This window comes from Bactrocera neohumeralis, chromosome 3, assembly GCF_024586455.1.
Source record: "Bactrocera neohumeralis isolate Rockhampton chromosome 3, APGP_CSIRO_Bneo_wtdbg2-racon-allhic-juicebox.fasta_v2, whole genome shotgun sequence".
Taxonomy (NCBI): domain Eukaryota; kingdom Metazoa; phylum Arthropoda; class Insecta; order Diptera; family Tephritidae; genus Bactrocera; species Bactrocera neohumeralis.
This window is the reverse complement of record NC_065920.1, coordinates 11,291,566-11,305,070: the sequence shown is the minus strand read 5'-3', so window position 1 is coordinate 11,305,070 and position 13,505 is coordinate 11,291,566. Positions and strand designations below refer to the sequence as shown.

Below are 13,505 nucleotides of genomic sequence, written 5' to 3'. Positions count from 1 at the left end.
AATGTCCAATAAAGTAAACTGAGTGCGAAACTTGGTCACAATCGCATTAATTGTTTGCTCACTTGGTCGATTATGTAGACCATAAATCGGACGTAAAGCGCGAAACACATTTCGAACCGAACACTGATTTTGGTAATAAAATTCAATGATTTGCAAGCGTTGCTCGTTAGTAAGTCTATTCATGATGAAATGTCAAAGCATACTGAGCATCTTTCTCTTTGACACCATGTCTGAAATCCCACGTGATCTGTTTTACCTCAAAAAAATCACCCGATATATGTATGTATATATATTCAACATATTAGAGTGTCTCAACTCGTGTGGTAAACTTTAATCTTTTGAAAACTTTAAGCAGCACTACTAGGTCATAGATTCTTTATTATGTGTGAGAACCACTTTTCCTTCGTTCTCGATAAGGCATGTGAAAGACCTTAAAATTTTGTCGAGAGGAAAGTTTAGTCGGTGTAGTGACCTGGAGAATTCTTTTAAGTTGAGTTTTTCTAGAAGACTTCTAAAAATAATATATCCACTTAGAAAAGTTCCATATGGATCTCTTATGAGGAAGGAGGTTCTTTTCCAAGCTTGGTTTATTGTTTTAGTATAGAGTGAAGAAAACCGTTTCAAAAAAGCTTACAAAAACTGATTGATAGGTTTTTTCCATAAGAATCTTTAGTCGGTTTAGTGAACTGGGGAATCCTCTGAAATTCAATTTTACTGCAAAACTTATAAAAATAATGTGTCCGCTAAGAAAAGTTCTATCAGGATCTCATTTCAAGAAACATATTATTTTTCATGTATTAGAGTAGAGTGAAACAAACTTCTTCAAAAAAACTTGCGAAAATAGATTTGTATCAGTTATTTGCTATTTTAGAGATTTAGAGTTGAGAAAACTGTTTAAAAAAGCTTACGAAAATAGACTAGCATCAGTTATATTGCCAAACACTGGATAACAAAAAAATTCTTCTAACATTCATTTGCCAACCAAGCTTTCTTTGGAAATTTTCGCTATTCTGTATAATTTTTTTGTCGTTTCTTATCTCTTTCAACCTAAACTAATATGTGCAAATCACAAGAAACTTATATATTGACGAACTTCTTGGAGAGTACTGACCTTCGTGAAAGCTGTTATTAACTTTTTTTCACAGTGAAAGCACCACATTTTTTGAGAGCTTGTAATGCCGTACTTCATTTTTTCACAGTGAAAGCACACAAATGAGCTTTTTAAGAGCTTTTCCATGTCGTTTTTGTTCTTAACTACACCCAAAATGTTGTGAACCGCCTATAGAAACTTAATATCGAGGCAATTTGTGTTTTAAATTTCGCAAAATTTGATCCGAACTAATGCGAATATACTTATACATATAAAAATATATAAAAATAGTTTAGCTTTCTAAAAAAGTGAGGATATGTGATATTTAATAGAAGTCAGTAAAGAAAAATTATTTATAATTTAAGCACATAAAATGTCATGGGCTCTGCACTAAGGTCTAACATACACATACACGGCTCCAAAAAATAAAATAAAAATGAATGTCAGTATATCTGCAGCTGTAGTTCAAGTACTGAATTGGTTTTATGCTACAACGGTTTTATTTGATACACAAATACACAAACAAATCGATTTCCTAGAACTTTTGCGACGCCTTGCCGAACTTTCCATAATAGCATTATGGAAATACATACATACATACATAATTTTATGTATAAGGATACCACAATTTTTGGAGAATTTTTGTTGTTACATTTCCTGGTAAATTTTTCAAAATTTTTGATTTTCTACTAAGATACTTAAATCACCTAGACGTCATATTTACTATGCCAACTTTTCACTTTCGATGGCTTGAACTTTCGTATTCCAAGTAATCCTATAAACTTCAGTTGTCACTTCAATGTATAGAATTTCTCTATAAGTAATTGAGACTTCTTAGGTCTGGACAAAGTAACATAAAGCATATATGCTTTCAAATGTAAACAAATCTCAATAAAATATGTACACAGCAACAAAAGTGTGAAGACAACAGGTGTTGTATAATCAATTGAGAGTTTACCCACGTTACCTTTGATTTTATTCTTTACTTAATAGCAATGCACACCTTGGTGAGAGTTTTTCATATATGTTTGTTTTTTAGAGCTGATGAACTTGAAGTCAGCCACTTTTGATGGTTTTGACTTATTTAAAGCTTTAATTTTGCTTTAAGAATTTTTTAATTTTTTATTTCTACATTAAAATAATTTTTTGATATTATTTACTAACATTTAACTTAAACCAAATCAGAAAAAGTCTTGCTAATCATTTTTGTCTGACAAAGTTTTACCTTAAGTTACTAAATAAGAATATTTCCGACCAATCAAATAAATTTTTTGGATAAGTGATTGCTTACCTTTTATATTTCGGCATCTGGCAACCTAGTGTTGCAATTTGGCAACTCACAACTTTATCCTAAAGATTGACATTTTCGTTGTTATGCATACTAAGAACGTTTTCACATACGAGCGGTATTTGTATTGTTTACAGTAACTTAAAATATTCATCTCGGCCAAAATTTGGAATTAAATAGCAAACATGTTCGTTTAATTATTTTTTCCAACTTTCGATGTGGCTTAACTCAGCAACAGTGCCTCGACGAACTTAATTCATTTTCTGGCTATAAAGCTCCTTCAAGGACCATCTTCGCCCCATCAAAGTCGATCAGCCTTAACCCATTTCGGGAAGTTTCATCATGGAGGCCGAATTTACCGACCGTTGTGCCAAAAATACCTTCTTTGCTTTAATGTGGATTGTGGCTAGACGTTCATCCAACGGGGTAAATATCGGGACTCGGCAAAGGAGTCTCTCTCCCACCACGGATTCCACACCGACTTTGCGCTCCCTTATATGGCCACTGTAGTAAATGCTACAAGAACCTACTCGTCTCAGTACTTGTGCCGTCTATCGCACTTCTTGGACTTCGGTCAGCTTTTATTTTACAAGGACATAAATCAGCTGGGCCGCGGCATCTTCCCAATTAAGGGACCCAACATTTCAGTTGCTTGCTCTTAAATCGTAATCCTTAATACGTTTGCCATAGTTGTCATCAAAAGGGGAGTCTCTCGTTCTAGGCTGTTGTTTCGTTTTCATTGGAGGCTTTGTTTTACATGGCGGGTCTCAAACTTAACGCACAACACTGGCGAGGGATGGTTTGCCTTCTGACTGAGAATACTTTTCTTTTGACCTAATGCCGAAAAACTTTCTCTCAATCCAGTCTAGCATTTCCAGACACTTTTTAAGGTATTTTCTACAGTAAGCTTGTACAGTTTCTCTTTGTTTTAGAAATAATTTTAAAATTATATAAGAAATTGAGCCTTTCAATAGCAGCTCAGACAAGAACTCCTTTTGTACACAAGCGGCGTCCCTGTTATAAGAACGTTCTCAAAGGTTTTCAAAAAATATTGGTTTCATATTATGAATAAATGGCGAGCGGATACCTTAAGAAATTATCAAATCTTTCCTTGGTAGTGCTATTTATATTTTTTCATTTATTTCTTATCTATTTTTTGTAATTTATCCTCCTCTGGCTATGACTTTTAACTTTTTTGAGGTGAAATACCCCACACCATTGCTTTATATATTATTTAAAGGGTATGGCTATGTTCCTTTAAAGTGCTTGGGTATATCTGTCCCTCAGTTACTTAATTCTTCCTGACGTGCTCCAATGTTTGTTTTCGATTTTGTTTGTACTACGCAAAGCTTGAGAATTGATACTGTTCTTTTTTTGGTATTACTCCTACTCATTTTCACGTGCTTGCATGTGCTCCACCAAATTTTACTGTCAATTCAGTCATTTATTATTCATTTAGTTTTTCGTCAATTCTTTTGTTGCCTGAGGCACATTTTGGTGGTTTCTTTTTAACCTTTATTTTTTTTTAGTTATTTGTGTTGCTCAGTGCTTTACACATTGTCCTGGAGTGTCCTTCAATTATTCTATTTATTTACGGAGGTTTAAACATAAATATTAAATGCCATGATAACCGTTGACAATTACATACCCATTTACAAATACATATGTACGCATAAAGCGCTGAAGCGGAAATTAAAATAACGTTCACAATCGACACGCACATTTATGTAGATGCGTGGGTGTCACTTCTGTTCGTTTCTCGTGAAATACTCTTGAGGACTACAACTGAAAATTGACATTTAACTTCTAACATAGCGAGTGCTTTAATAGTTACAGATTTAATGAGAGGGAGAGTGGGACGAAGGCAATGATAGAGATAGAAGGAGAGGTAGAGGCAGACAGAGAAAGAAAGAAACAGACAGAGATACAAGGAGAGACAGAGAGAGGTACACAGACTCAGATAGAGGAAGGAAGAGTGAGAACATTAAAGAGCTATTTCAATCAATATTAAAATTTAAAAATATTAATATGCTGTTCCGAGCGATCAGTAAGTGCATTACTGTCTTCTGACACTAGCAGTGCTTTCCCAATTTTGTAGATATGTTCTGGCAGCTATTCAATCTGAGAGATGTTATAGAGGTTTTTGCGGATGAAATTGTTGTATCAATGAATAATATGTGACAACTGGCTACAATTGAAACTGTTCAGAGAAAATATAAGTTCTAATGAATCTCTATCTTTTTCGTAATTATGATCTAAGGCTTAAAACATTAAGTTCCTATCATAAAAAATTTTTCGAAAAAAGATGAGTACACCCAACTCTTTTTTTACACTGTTTCTTTTTACAAGGATCTCTGAGAAGATTTTAGTAAATCTGTCCATTGACATTTTATTTCACTATTTTGATAGGTGATTGAAGTGTTTTCCAAGAAAAAAAATAGATTGATTCGATTCCTTGTTTTATTTCTATTTAAGTGAGGTGAAGTGTAATCTGAAATTAAAAATTAAATATCATAAATTTCATATATTTAAGAACCACCCTAATTCGTCAATTCCATCGACATATCGCTTTAAATGACCACACGCACATAAATTCTCTCGTAACGTCTACACAAAGCGTCCTGTCACTCAATTTACACCCACTCACTGTACACGTGTATGCGTGGTCAAACCAAATTTCAGCAGCACTCGGGGGATTTTCACAGAGCAAACTGCTGCTTCGTTGATTTTGCAGCACAGCTCGTGCAAATTTTTCTCTACTTTGCTTTTATTTACAAACTTTTGCACCTTTCCGCTCTGTTTGTCCGTTTAATTTTATTTTTGTGAACATTTTTAAAGCAAGAAGAGACCCACAAGTGTGGTACTAAGCCTGGAATTTTCGATACTGGTATAAATAATTGATGTGGAAAGTGTGATTTTAATTATAAGTAAGGTGCTGCTGGCTCGAAGAGAGTGGTGTTGTCGTTGAACTTGTGGAAATGTAGAAGATGTGAGCTAATTTGATTTAAATATTTAAATATTGTTGGAAATTTTAAATAAATTTTTTTAATTTAATAAAGTAGGTATTTAGAACCTTCTAGAGAACTGATATTTTATTAAGAAATTTCCATTTCCATGATCCATTTCGAGGTTCCCTACTTTTTTAAAGAAAAAACACAGAAACTTCAAAATAATGGTTTATTATCATTCGAAATAAGATTCTTTGGTATTTATTGTTTGAAGATTATCTCTTTCTTTGTTGAAACCAAAAGTCGCCGAGATCACGAACTTCATTTTCGGGCATCAAATAGTCGGTTATCATGGCGCGATAACGGTCGCCCTTGACGTGTACGTTCTTAACGGCATTATTTTGGAAGAAAAATCGGCAGATGACTGATTTCTTGCTTGCTTCTGTGTGTGTAAAACACTGTTTTCATACAAAACTATTTTAGTTCACCATTTTTCGGTTGCATAGTGTATGTATTTAAGAGTAATTTGTTGATAAAAAACCAAATATACAAGCGCTCTTGGTATATTCCTAGAACTTGAATATCAAGCACTTGTTGAAAAATTATGTATTCTCATAGCTTACTAAATGTAAGCTGTTTAGATAAGTTTATAGTATGTCAGCAATAAACACGAAATTGTACTGCATAAATTATTGGTAAGCACCCACTTGTAGTCAATAATCATAAAAATGAAAAATGCACTTGGATAACCATCTCATAAATGGTGTCAGTGAACCGGTTTTCCAGGGCAAACGTGCTACTGAGTTCACTGACAGCTAAGACTGTGACTTTTCTAAACTGTTAGGCCTTCAAAATCTGCAGCTGCTTGAAAATGTTGTCCAAACTCAAATGCACTTGACATATAAGTGATGGATGAGCTAGAAAACTTTAATTTCACCGATTCTACTTCAACTCTTTTGTTTATATTAACATGTATTTTTTCGTCAGATGAAAGAAAGGTGTTAAAAATTATTGAGGCGGTCCAAATATTAATTTAGGGCAACCCACTTTCAAATTAGACGTAATTTTTATTGGGCATGCTGCTTTATTTAAAAAATCGAATGCACCGAGGCTCCAGGCTGACGCTGTGCGCTGTCTTTTTTTCTTTTTTGGCGTAGACACTGCTTACGCGGTTATAGCCGAGTTTACAACAGCGCGCCAGTCGTTCTTCCTTTTCGCTGTTTGGCGCCAATTGGAGATTCCAAATGTAGACAGGTCCTTCTCCACCTGGCCTTTCCAATGGAATGGGTCTTCCACTTCAGATCTAGAGGGTTTTCATACATTGAACGACGACATGAACCAGCCAGTGCAACCGCTGTCCCTTACAAATAATTCGCTGTACTATAGTATGTGAATATCTCGTACAGCTCATTGTTCCATCGAACACGGTATTCGCCATTTCCAATGTGCAAAGGACCATACGTCCTTCGTAGAACCTTTCTATCGAAAACTCGTAACGACGACTCATCAGATGTTATCGTACATGCCTCTTCACCATAGCAGGACGGGGATGATGAATGACTTCAGAGTTTGGTCTTTGTTCGTTGAGAGAGGACTCTATTTCTCAATTGCCTACTCAGTCCGAGGTAGCATCTGTTGACAAGAGTTATTCTGCGGTGGAGGCTGACATTGTTTATCAAATGTGGGGTCTACGAGGCTGTTTTTTTCTTTTCATAGGTAGTGTGTTTTACGTGGCGGGTAACAAACCCAGCGTACAACTTTGGCTCGCCTTCAAGCGGATGTTGTTTAGCTACCCAGAGGTTACTTGGTCTTAGACCGGAAGTCGTGAGCTAGTTGACCCATATATAAAATAAAAATCGTTTCTGGCTATTCCCAAGTGAATGGCGTTCAGAGAACTTTCCTCACTTGCGTAAACTTCTACACATGGCTACATCCTCTTAGAACACTATTTAAGCATATTTTCGTTTAATTTTTAGGATCTCTGATTTTAGTTACTTGAAAAAAAATGAAGTTTCTTTAATGAAATTGTTTTCCAATAATATCCGGATTTATTATCTCTGCCTTTCTTATCAATTTCTCTTGATTTTTTTACATATTCAGTAAATATTAGTTCAAAGAAATTCTTATTGGAAGTAGGAACACTAAAATGGAAAAAGTTAAACAATTATCGCCAGTTAAATTTGACGGTAACTGTCGATAAATGCGTATATCAACTCAACATTAAGATTGACAGTTGTTCTCCGTTATTCTCCAGACACTTGTTTTCCAGCCGTTGAAGTGCTTTAAAATCTCCACCATTTGACTGCAACACATTTGAGATTCAATTTCCAATATACCTAAATCTTATTGGCGCTTTGTCAGACGTCAGTCGTTAGCTGTCAGCTGTCACATACTAAATGCTTTTACCGTTACGACGTGCGCATTTGTGAGACAATAAAACGGTTTTGCCGTGGCAAAAGTACTGCGCGCTCATTTGCGCTGCTTTTCTTAAACCAAATTGAGATTTTTAGGCTCATAAACGTAAATTCGTAAGCTGGATATTGTTGGGTTGTGGTTTGTGGCAGCTCTTAACGAGAGTGCCAAGCTTTGCGTGTGGTCTTGTTGGCTTATAACACAATGTGGCATGCCACATGCCGATGTGTGCCGCATATACATACATATGTATATTTTTAAACTTAACATATTTTTTGTATTCATTATTTTTACTGCTATGTGCCAAAGTCGTCAGAAGCACAGATACACACTTGCGTTGACATCTGAGGGTGGTGGTGCTGGCTGGTTGTTGCGTCATTCATTTGCTGCTTGCCCCCAGCTGCTGAAAGCCAATCATAATTTTTTTCTAAATTTCCACAGATGTGCTTTGCTGCATGCAAGAAATAGCAACAATTCTTAAATATTGACTAGTTGAAAATTCCAACCACGTAGCTGTAACGAGTGAATGTGCAACAGGGCGTGTAAACCGATGAGTGTAAGAGCGGCAAAAGTGTTAAAAATTAGTGCGAGAAATAAGTTGATGAGGTAACGGAACCAAAAAAATAAACAAGCAGTTGTGTGGAAAATATACTAAAATCACAAAAGAAAAATAACAAACTTGCATTAAACGAATATTTAAAGGAAAATAATAGTAAAGTTAGCGGTAAACTGAAAATCAAGTGCAGAAAAACAGTTAAAATGTACAAGAGAAAGGTTTGAAGTGCGGTAGGTGTTTTGTAGAAGTGACCAACGGCAATCTGACGAATTGATTGTAATACAAAATTAAAAAAAATTAATTAAAAAATATTAAAATTAAAAAAGTTAAAATTAAAAATTAAAAAAGAAATTTAAAAATTTAGTTTAAAAAATTCATGAAAAAATTAACACAAAAACAATATTTAAAAAATTTTAATTAAAAATTAAAAAAATTAAGAAAAATTAATTTCAAAAATTCATAAAAATAAATTTAACGCAAAGGCTACATTTTAAAAAATTAAAAAAAAAATAGGAAAAATTAAATTGAAAAACTCGAAATTTAACTTAAAATTATAAAAAATTACAAGAAGAAAATCAACATTAGTAATATTAAAATTAAAAAAAAAATTTAACAAATTAATTTAAAAAATTCATAAAAAATTTAACGCTAAAGACTACATTTTAAAAAATTAAAAAAAATTAAGAAAAATTAAAAAAAAATAATATTGAAAAACTCGAAATTTAAAAACTTAAAATTAAAAAACTTACAATAACCAAATCAACATTGATGATATTGTGATTAAAAAAATTATATTCAAAATAATTATAATTAAAAAAATTAAAACTAAATAAATGCACTAATTTATACCAATAGTTGGCAGTGGAAAGTATTCTAACCGATTGTGAGCGAATGTACCTGTAATTAAACTGACAAATAATTTTACTTAGTTGATGTGATCTATGTAATAACGAAACAAATATTACTAAAAAACTCTAAAATATCAAATTAATTTTAAAAACCATTTGGGAAAACATTTCAACTTTTCTTTTTTTGCAAAAAAAATTAACTCAAACATATCTCCAAACAATAATTAACGAAATTAAATACTAACTGTACCTAACCGAAAGCGTTGCAACAGTTAACAGTTATTCAAGCTTAGACGAAGCGCCATCGTTGCAAAATTCCCAGCTGAAATAATTATAACCAACGCGGCAGCTGCCTTTGAAGTAATTCGACGCCGTCCAGCGAATACAACAAAAACGCCAGCGCATTCGGTGTACGTAATTAGCACGAACAGACGCAAATAACGGTGTGTAGGAGCGCGTTTTCATTTCCAAAACGTTTACTGTTAACGCATCAAAACGGCCAACGAAGCGCTCGCACTGGCGGCTATATCAGCGCCAACAACAACAACGCCAACATCAGCGTTGGCGACACCAACATCACCCACACCCAGCGCCTCGACGCACTCACCTGTGGACACGCCACACGCAGCGGTCACAACACGAGCGCTGGAAACATCACTAGCAGCCGCAACGCCAATCGCTGTATTGTGTGCAACGGAGGCGGATGTGAAGGAGGCAGTGGTAGTGTTGGATTTAGAATCGACGGAGGACAAAGCGAGTGTGAGTGCATTATCAGCAGCGGAGACGGCAAGCAAAAGCTCAATCGACTGCGCAACGGACGTTGCACCCGCTGTTGAGGGCAACCAGCAAACCGCAAACACGTGTGCGGCAGTCACTACAGCGCCGTCTATAACTACAGCAACTACAACAACAAGTACGCCTACAAGCCAACACTCGAACGGGAATGCGCATGCGAGTGAGCCGAGCAACACGAACGGTAACAATAATAGTCGTCCACCTGCAAACAGCTGCGCGAATAGCGGTAATAAAAAGCCTGTAGCTCCTACTAACTTTGCTAAAGCGTTAAATCATCAGAGCGGCGGTCGCAACAACTACAACAAAGCGAAGGTGACACTGAAAATGCGCTTCAAAGTCGCCAAACGTATTTGCCAGCGCAAAATTCGCGCAAAGAACATCGATGAAAATTTTCCGCAACCGCAGTAAGTCTATTTTGACACTTTGTTTATTTTTTAGTTTTACAATTGTACGAGAATTCGTCTAATTACTGCTATGAGCAAAAAATAGTAAGATTTTTTTCATAATTTTAGAACTCTTAATTTATTCTTCAAAACCTATGTCGTCCCTCTCAAAGTAATTCCCCTTGGTCCAAATACATATACTTGTGCCAACGTTTTCCAATCTTCTAAACAGTTGTTAAGGTCAATTTCCGAAATAGCCTTCAATGTCTGCAATTGACTCATTCCTCGTTTCCTCGGAGCGACCTTTTGTGTTTGCTGCATCTTTTTACGAATAGCTTCGCGCAAGCGACGCATAACACTCAAATAGTATTCCTTGCTGACAGTTTGGTCGGACGGAAGGAATTCGGAGTGGACCACATATTGATAACCTTGTTTTCTGACCTTCCTTGGCAATGGTTTTGATGGCTTCGGCTCACCTTTGCCACGATATTCGGCCTATTGATCGTGTGTTTTCGGGCTATTAGCGTAGATCCAAGACTCATTGCCGGTAATAACACTTCTCATAACATCTTGGTAGTCGGAGAGCATTATTTCGCTAGAAAAAAGGAGCAGTGAGCTTTTTCACGAATGAATCGACGCTTAAGGGGAAGGTTTTTGGGAGCTCTCAATCAACCCTTGTTTCAGACTGCCAGAACACTGTAGTGTAGTCAAGCAAGTTTCAGAAGTGGCAGCGTTCAAGGTACCAACGGATGTACTCTCTGAAGTGCGGCTTCTTTTACGGAGACATGCATCCGCTCTGATAGCAGAGTGGCTATAAAGGCCTTGAGATAGCTGACTGAGAGCTCAAGAAGTCCATGACCTCATCAGCAGTAGCATCAATCTACTTCCATTGGGGAATCTTCGGAAATTGTTAAACTGATGAGTTTACAAGAAAAGGCACTCAACCCATATTCCATTAGGATGGGAACAAGCAGATGTCCCCTGTATTCGTACACTCAGATGTTGTATCTGTGGGTTTCGCGCGAGCTTAGTAAGCGTTGCTCAGCAGCTAGAACTTGTGGGGTTTCGACAGCCTTCTGGCCAGGATGGAATGTAAAATGTCCATTGAACCGCTAGCTCTTAGCAAAACTTTCGTTGACTCATTGATAGGAGATAACTGTACACTGTCATATTGACCCAAACGCGGTAAGGCTAAATATTTTGGACGAAGCCACTTGCCAAATAAAGATGAGGTTGAGACTTTCTCCTCACTGTCTGGATTTCGCCAGACTAAGCATTGCTATCACCTCTGTTGCAGAACATTGGCAGATGCTATCGACACGCGGGTTCTTATCCTTCACTAAACGTAGGCAGCGCCCTTGGATACGAAAACTACTCATGCAATTTTTTACGACTCGGCAATGTACACCAGCGCAATGCTATCCATCATTTAAGTCCAACAATATGGTCTGACGCTTAAATGCAGTGCTATCTGTTGCAGAACTGTTGTACATATTTTATTTGACACGCGTCTTGTCATCCCTGGGGTTGCCCTTGTGTTCATTTAACGATTTCAACTGCTTAGTGTCCTAACACAGCCACATTAGGGTTTTTGACCTCAACTCTCAATGCGAACCTTATGACCCCAACATCTGATATAGCGCGCTCTGCTGATACCCTCCACTGCGATACCAATCCAATCGCAAGTTCGTTACTTTAGTAATTCTTCACTAGTCCTCGTTACGAATGTTAGAACTCGTTACGCACGTAATATACGGTGTGCTGCGTTGCAGTTAAGGCTTATCCATTCGTGAAACTAGAGGAAGCCTCTTTTCTTTCTAACTTATTCCGTTGATTTCGTTTGTGTGATATTTCTATTTCGTCAAACTTTAAGTTTCAATTTAAGTAGAGTCAATTACTGATCTAGATCGGAAGTACACAAAACTTCCTTATTGGCATATTGGATAGAAGGGATTGTAGGATGATGGCGACACACGCCCGCAGAATGGCTGTCAACCCCATCAAGAAGACTTAAGGAAATGTCTAGAGCAAGTCATCAGGGAAACAATGGTGTATGTCTTGTGTACTTGTTCCGCATTGGCAAGACTACACTGTAAGCATCTGGGGTACCCACGGTATGACACATTTGAAAAGCTTGAAATTCCAGTCAAGCACAGGCATCCTAAAGGATTACTACTCCTCATGGACTTAGTAACTGAGCTCTATCTGGTATCACAAAGGGCCAAAACTAGTCTAAGTATGGCTCATTGACTAATCTAACCTACCCTCACTAATAACTGATACATAATGTCAGATATATGTAACTACCTTCATTTTGTTTCATGCAAGTTGAACAAAATACAATGCATTGGGATTACCTTGGTCTTTAAACCAATTCATTTCGTACGTGCATAGTCTGCGCACTTCTACGAAACCACTTGAAACTTGTCGGGATTCTGTTGGTACAGATCTCATTTTGAGTCACTTGCACGGTCCTGGAGTAATTTTCTTCCAATTGGGTCGTAGTTGGTGCAGCTACGGTAGCTCAGAAATAAAGTCATTGCTTTAAGCGCATTTTACAATTTCCTAATATTTATAATATATGTATGTATGTATGTATGTAGCTATTATATTGTGCCGAATCATATCAATTCCGCTATGTCAGTCTGTGTGTGCTCAACTCCTTCCGCGCGACAAAAAGTCTCAATTTCAAAGTGATACTCAAAGCCTCAGCTTCCTTGAAACGAAGCGCCTTCATTTCAAACGAAAGCTTACGTGACAAATCAAGCGACGGATATCAAAATCACGCGCTTACACACTCACACTTACATTCTGTATTTATATATACAAGTCTGCTATATCTTCATAAACGAGCAATATATATATATACTTGTATATACATATCCAACTTCCAAAGAAATATAAATATGCGCAAATAACCAACAAAACGCGCACAATTTATAAATTTAACTTTCTGAAAATTGCATTAGATATGTTTAGCATCAGCGTTGAGACCTCCGCTGCGCAAACTGTGACTGTGCGTCTTCGGAAACGGCGATTAGAGGCGCTCACTGAATGACTTTGGTGGCGGCTGGTGGGTGGCTTCGTTACTTAAATGGCGCATCAGTGTTTGAAGAATCAGCTCAGCTGGTTACGATTCATTGAGATTCTCACGCGGGTGCACACAAAAAGTAAAAGCAGAAAAG

General features: G+C 36.5%; 1 protein-coding gene across 2 annotated transcripts in view; it reads left to right on the top strand.

Annotated features, from left to right (window-relative positions):
• The window catches only part of LOC126753830 (P protein), an 84,966-nt gene that overhangs the window by 24,279 nt on the left and 47,182 nt on the right, over positions 1-13,505 (top strand). The window contains exon 1 of one of the 2 annotated variants that reach the window (XM_050465544.1): positions 9,089-10,341. The exons of the other annotated variant lie outside the window; for it this stretch is intronic. Coding sequence (XP_050321501.1) covers positions 10,262-10,341 — 80 coding nt within the window. The 5' untranslated portion in view covers positions 9,089-10,261. Of the gene's footprint in view, positions 1-9,088; positions 10,342-13,505 lie in introns of those variants that run through there. 2 annotated transcript variants of the gene reach the window in all.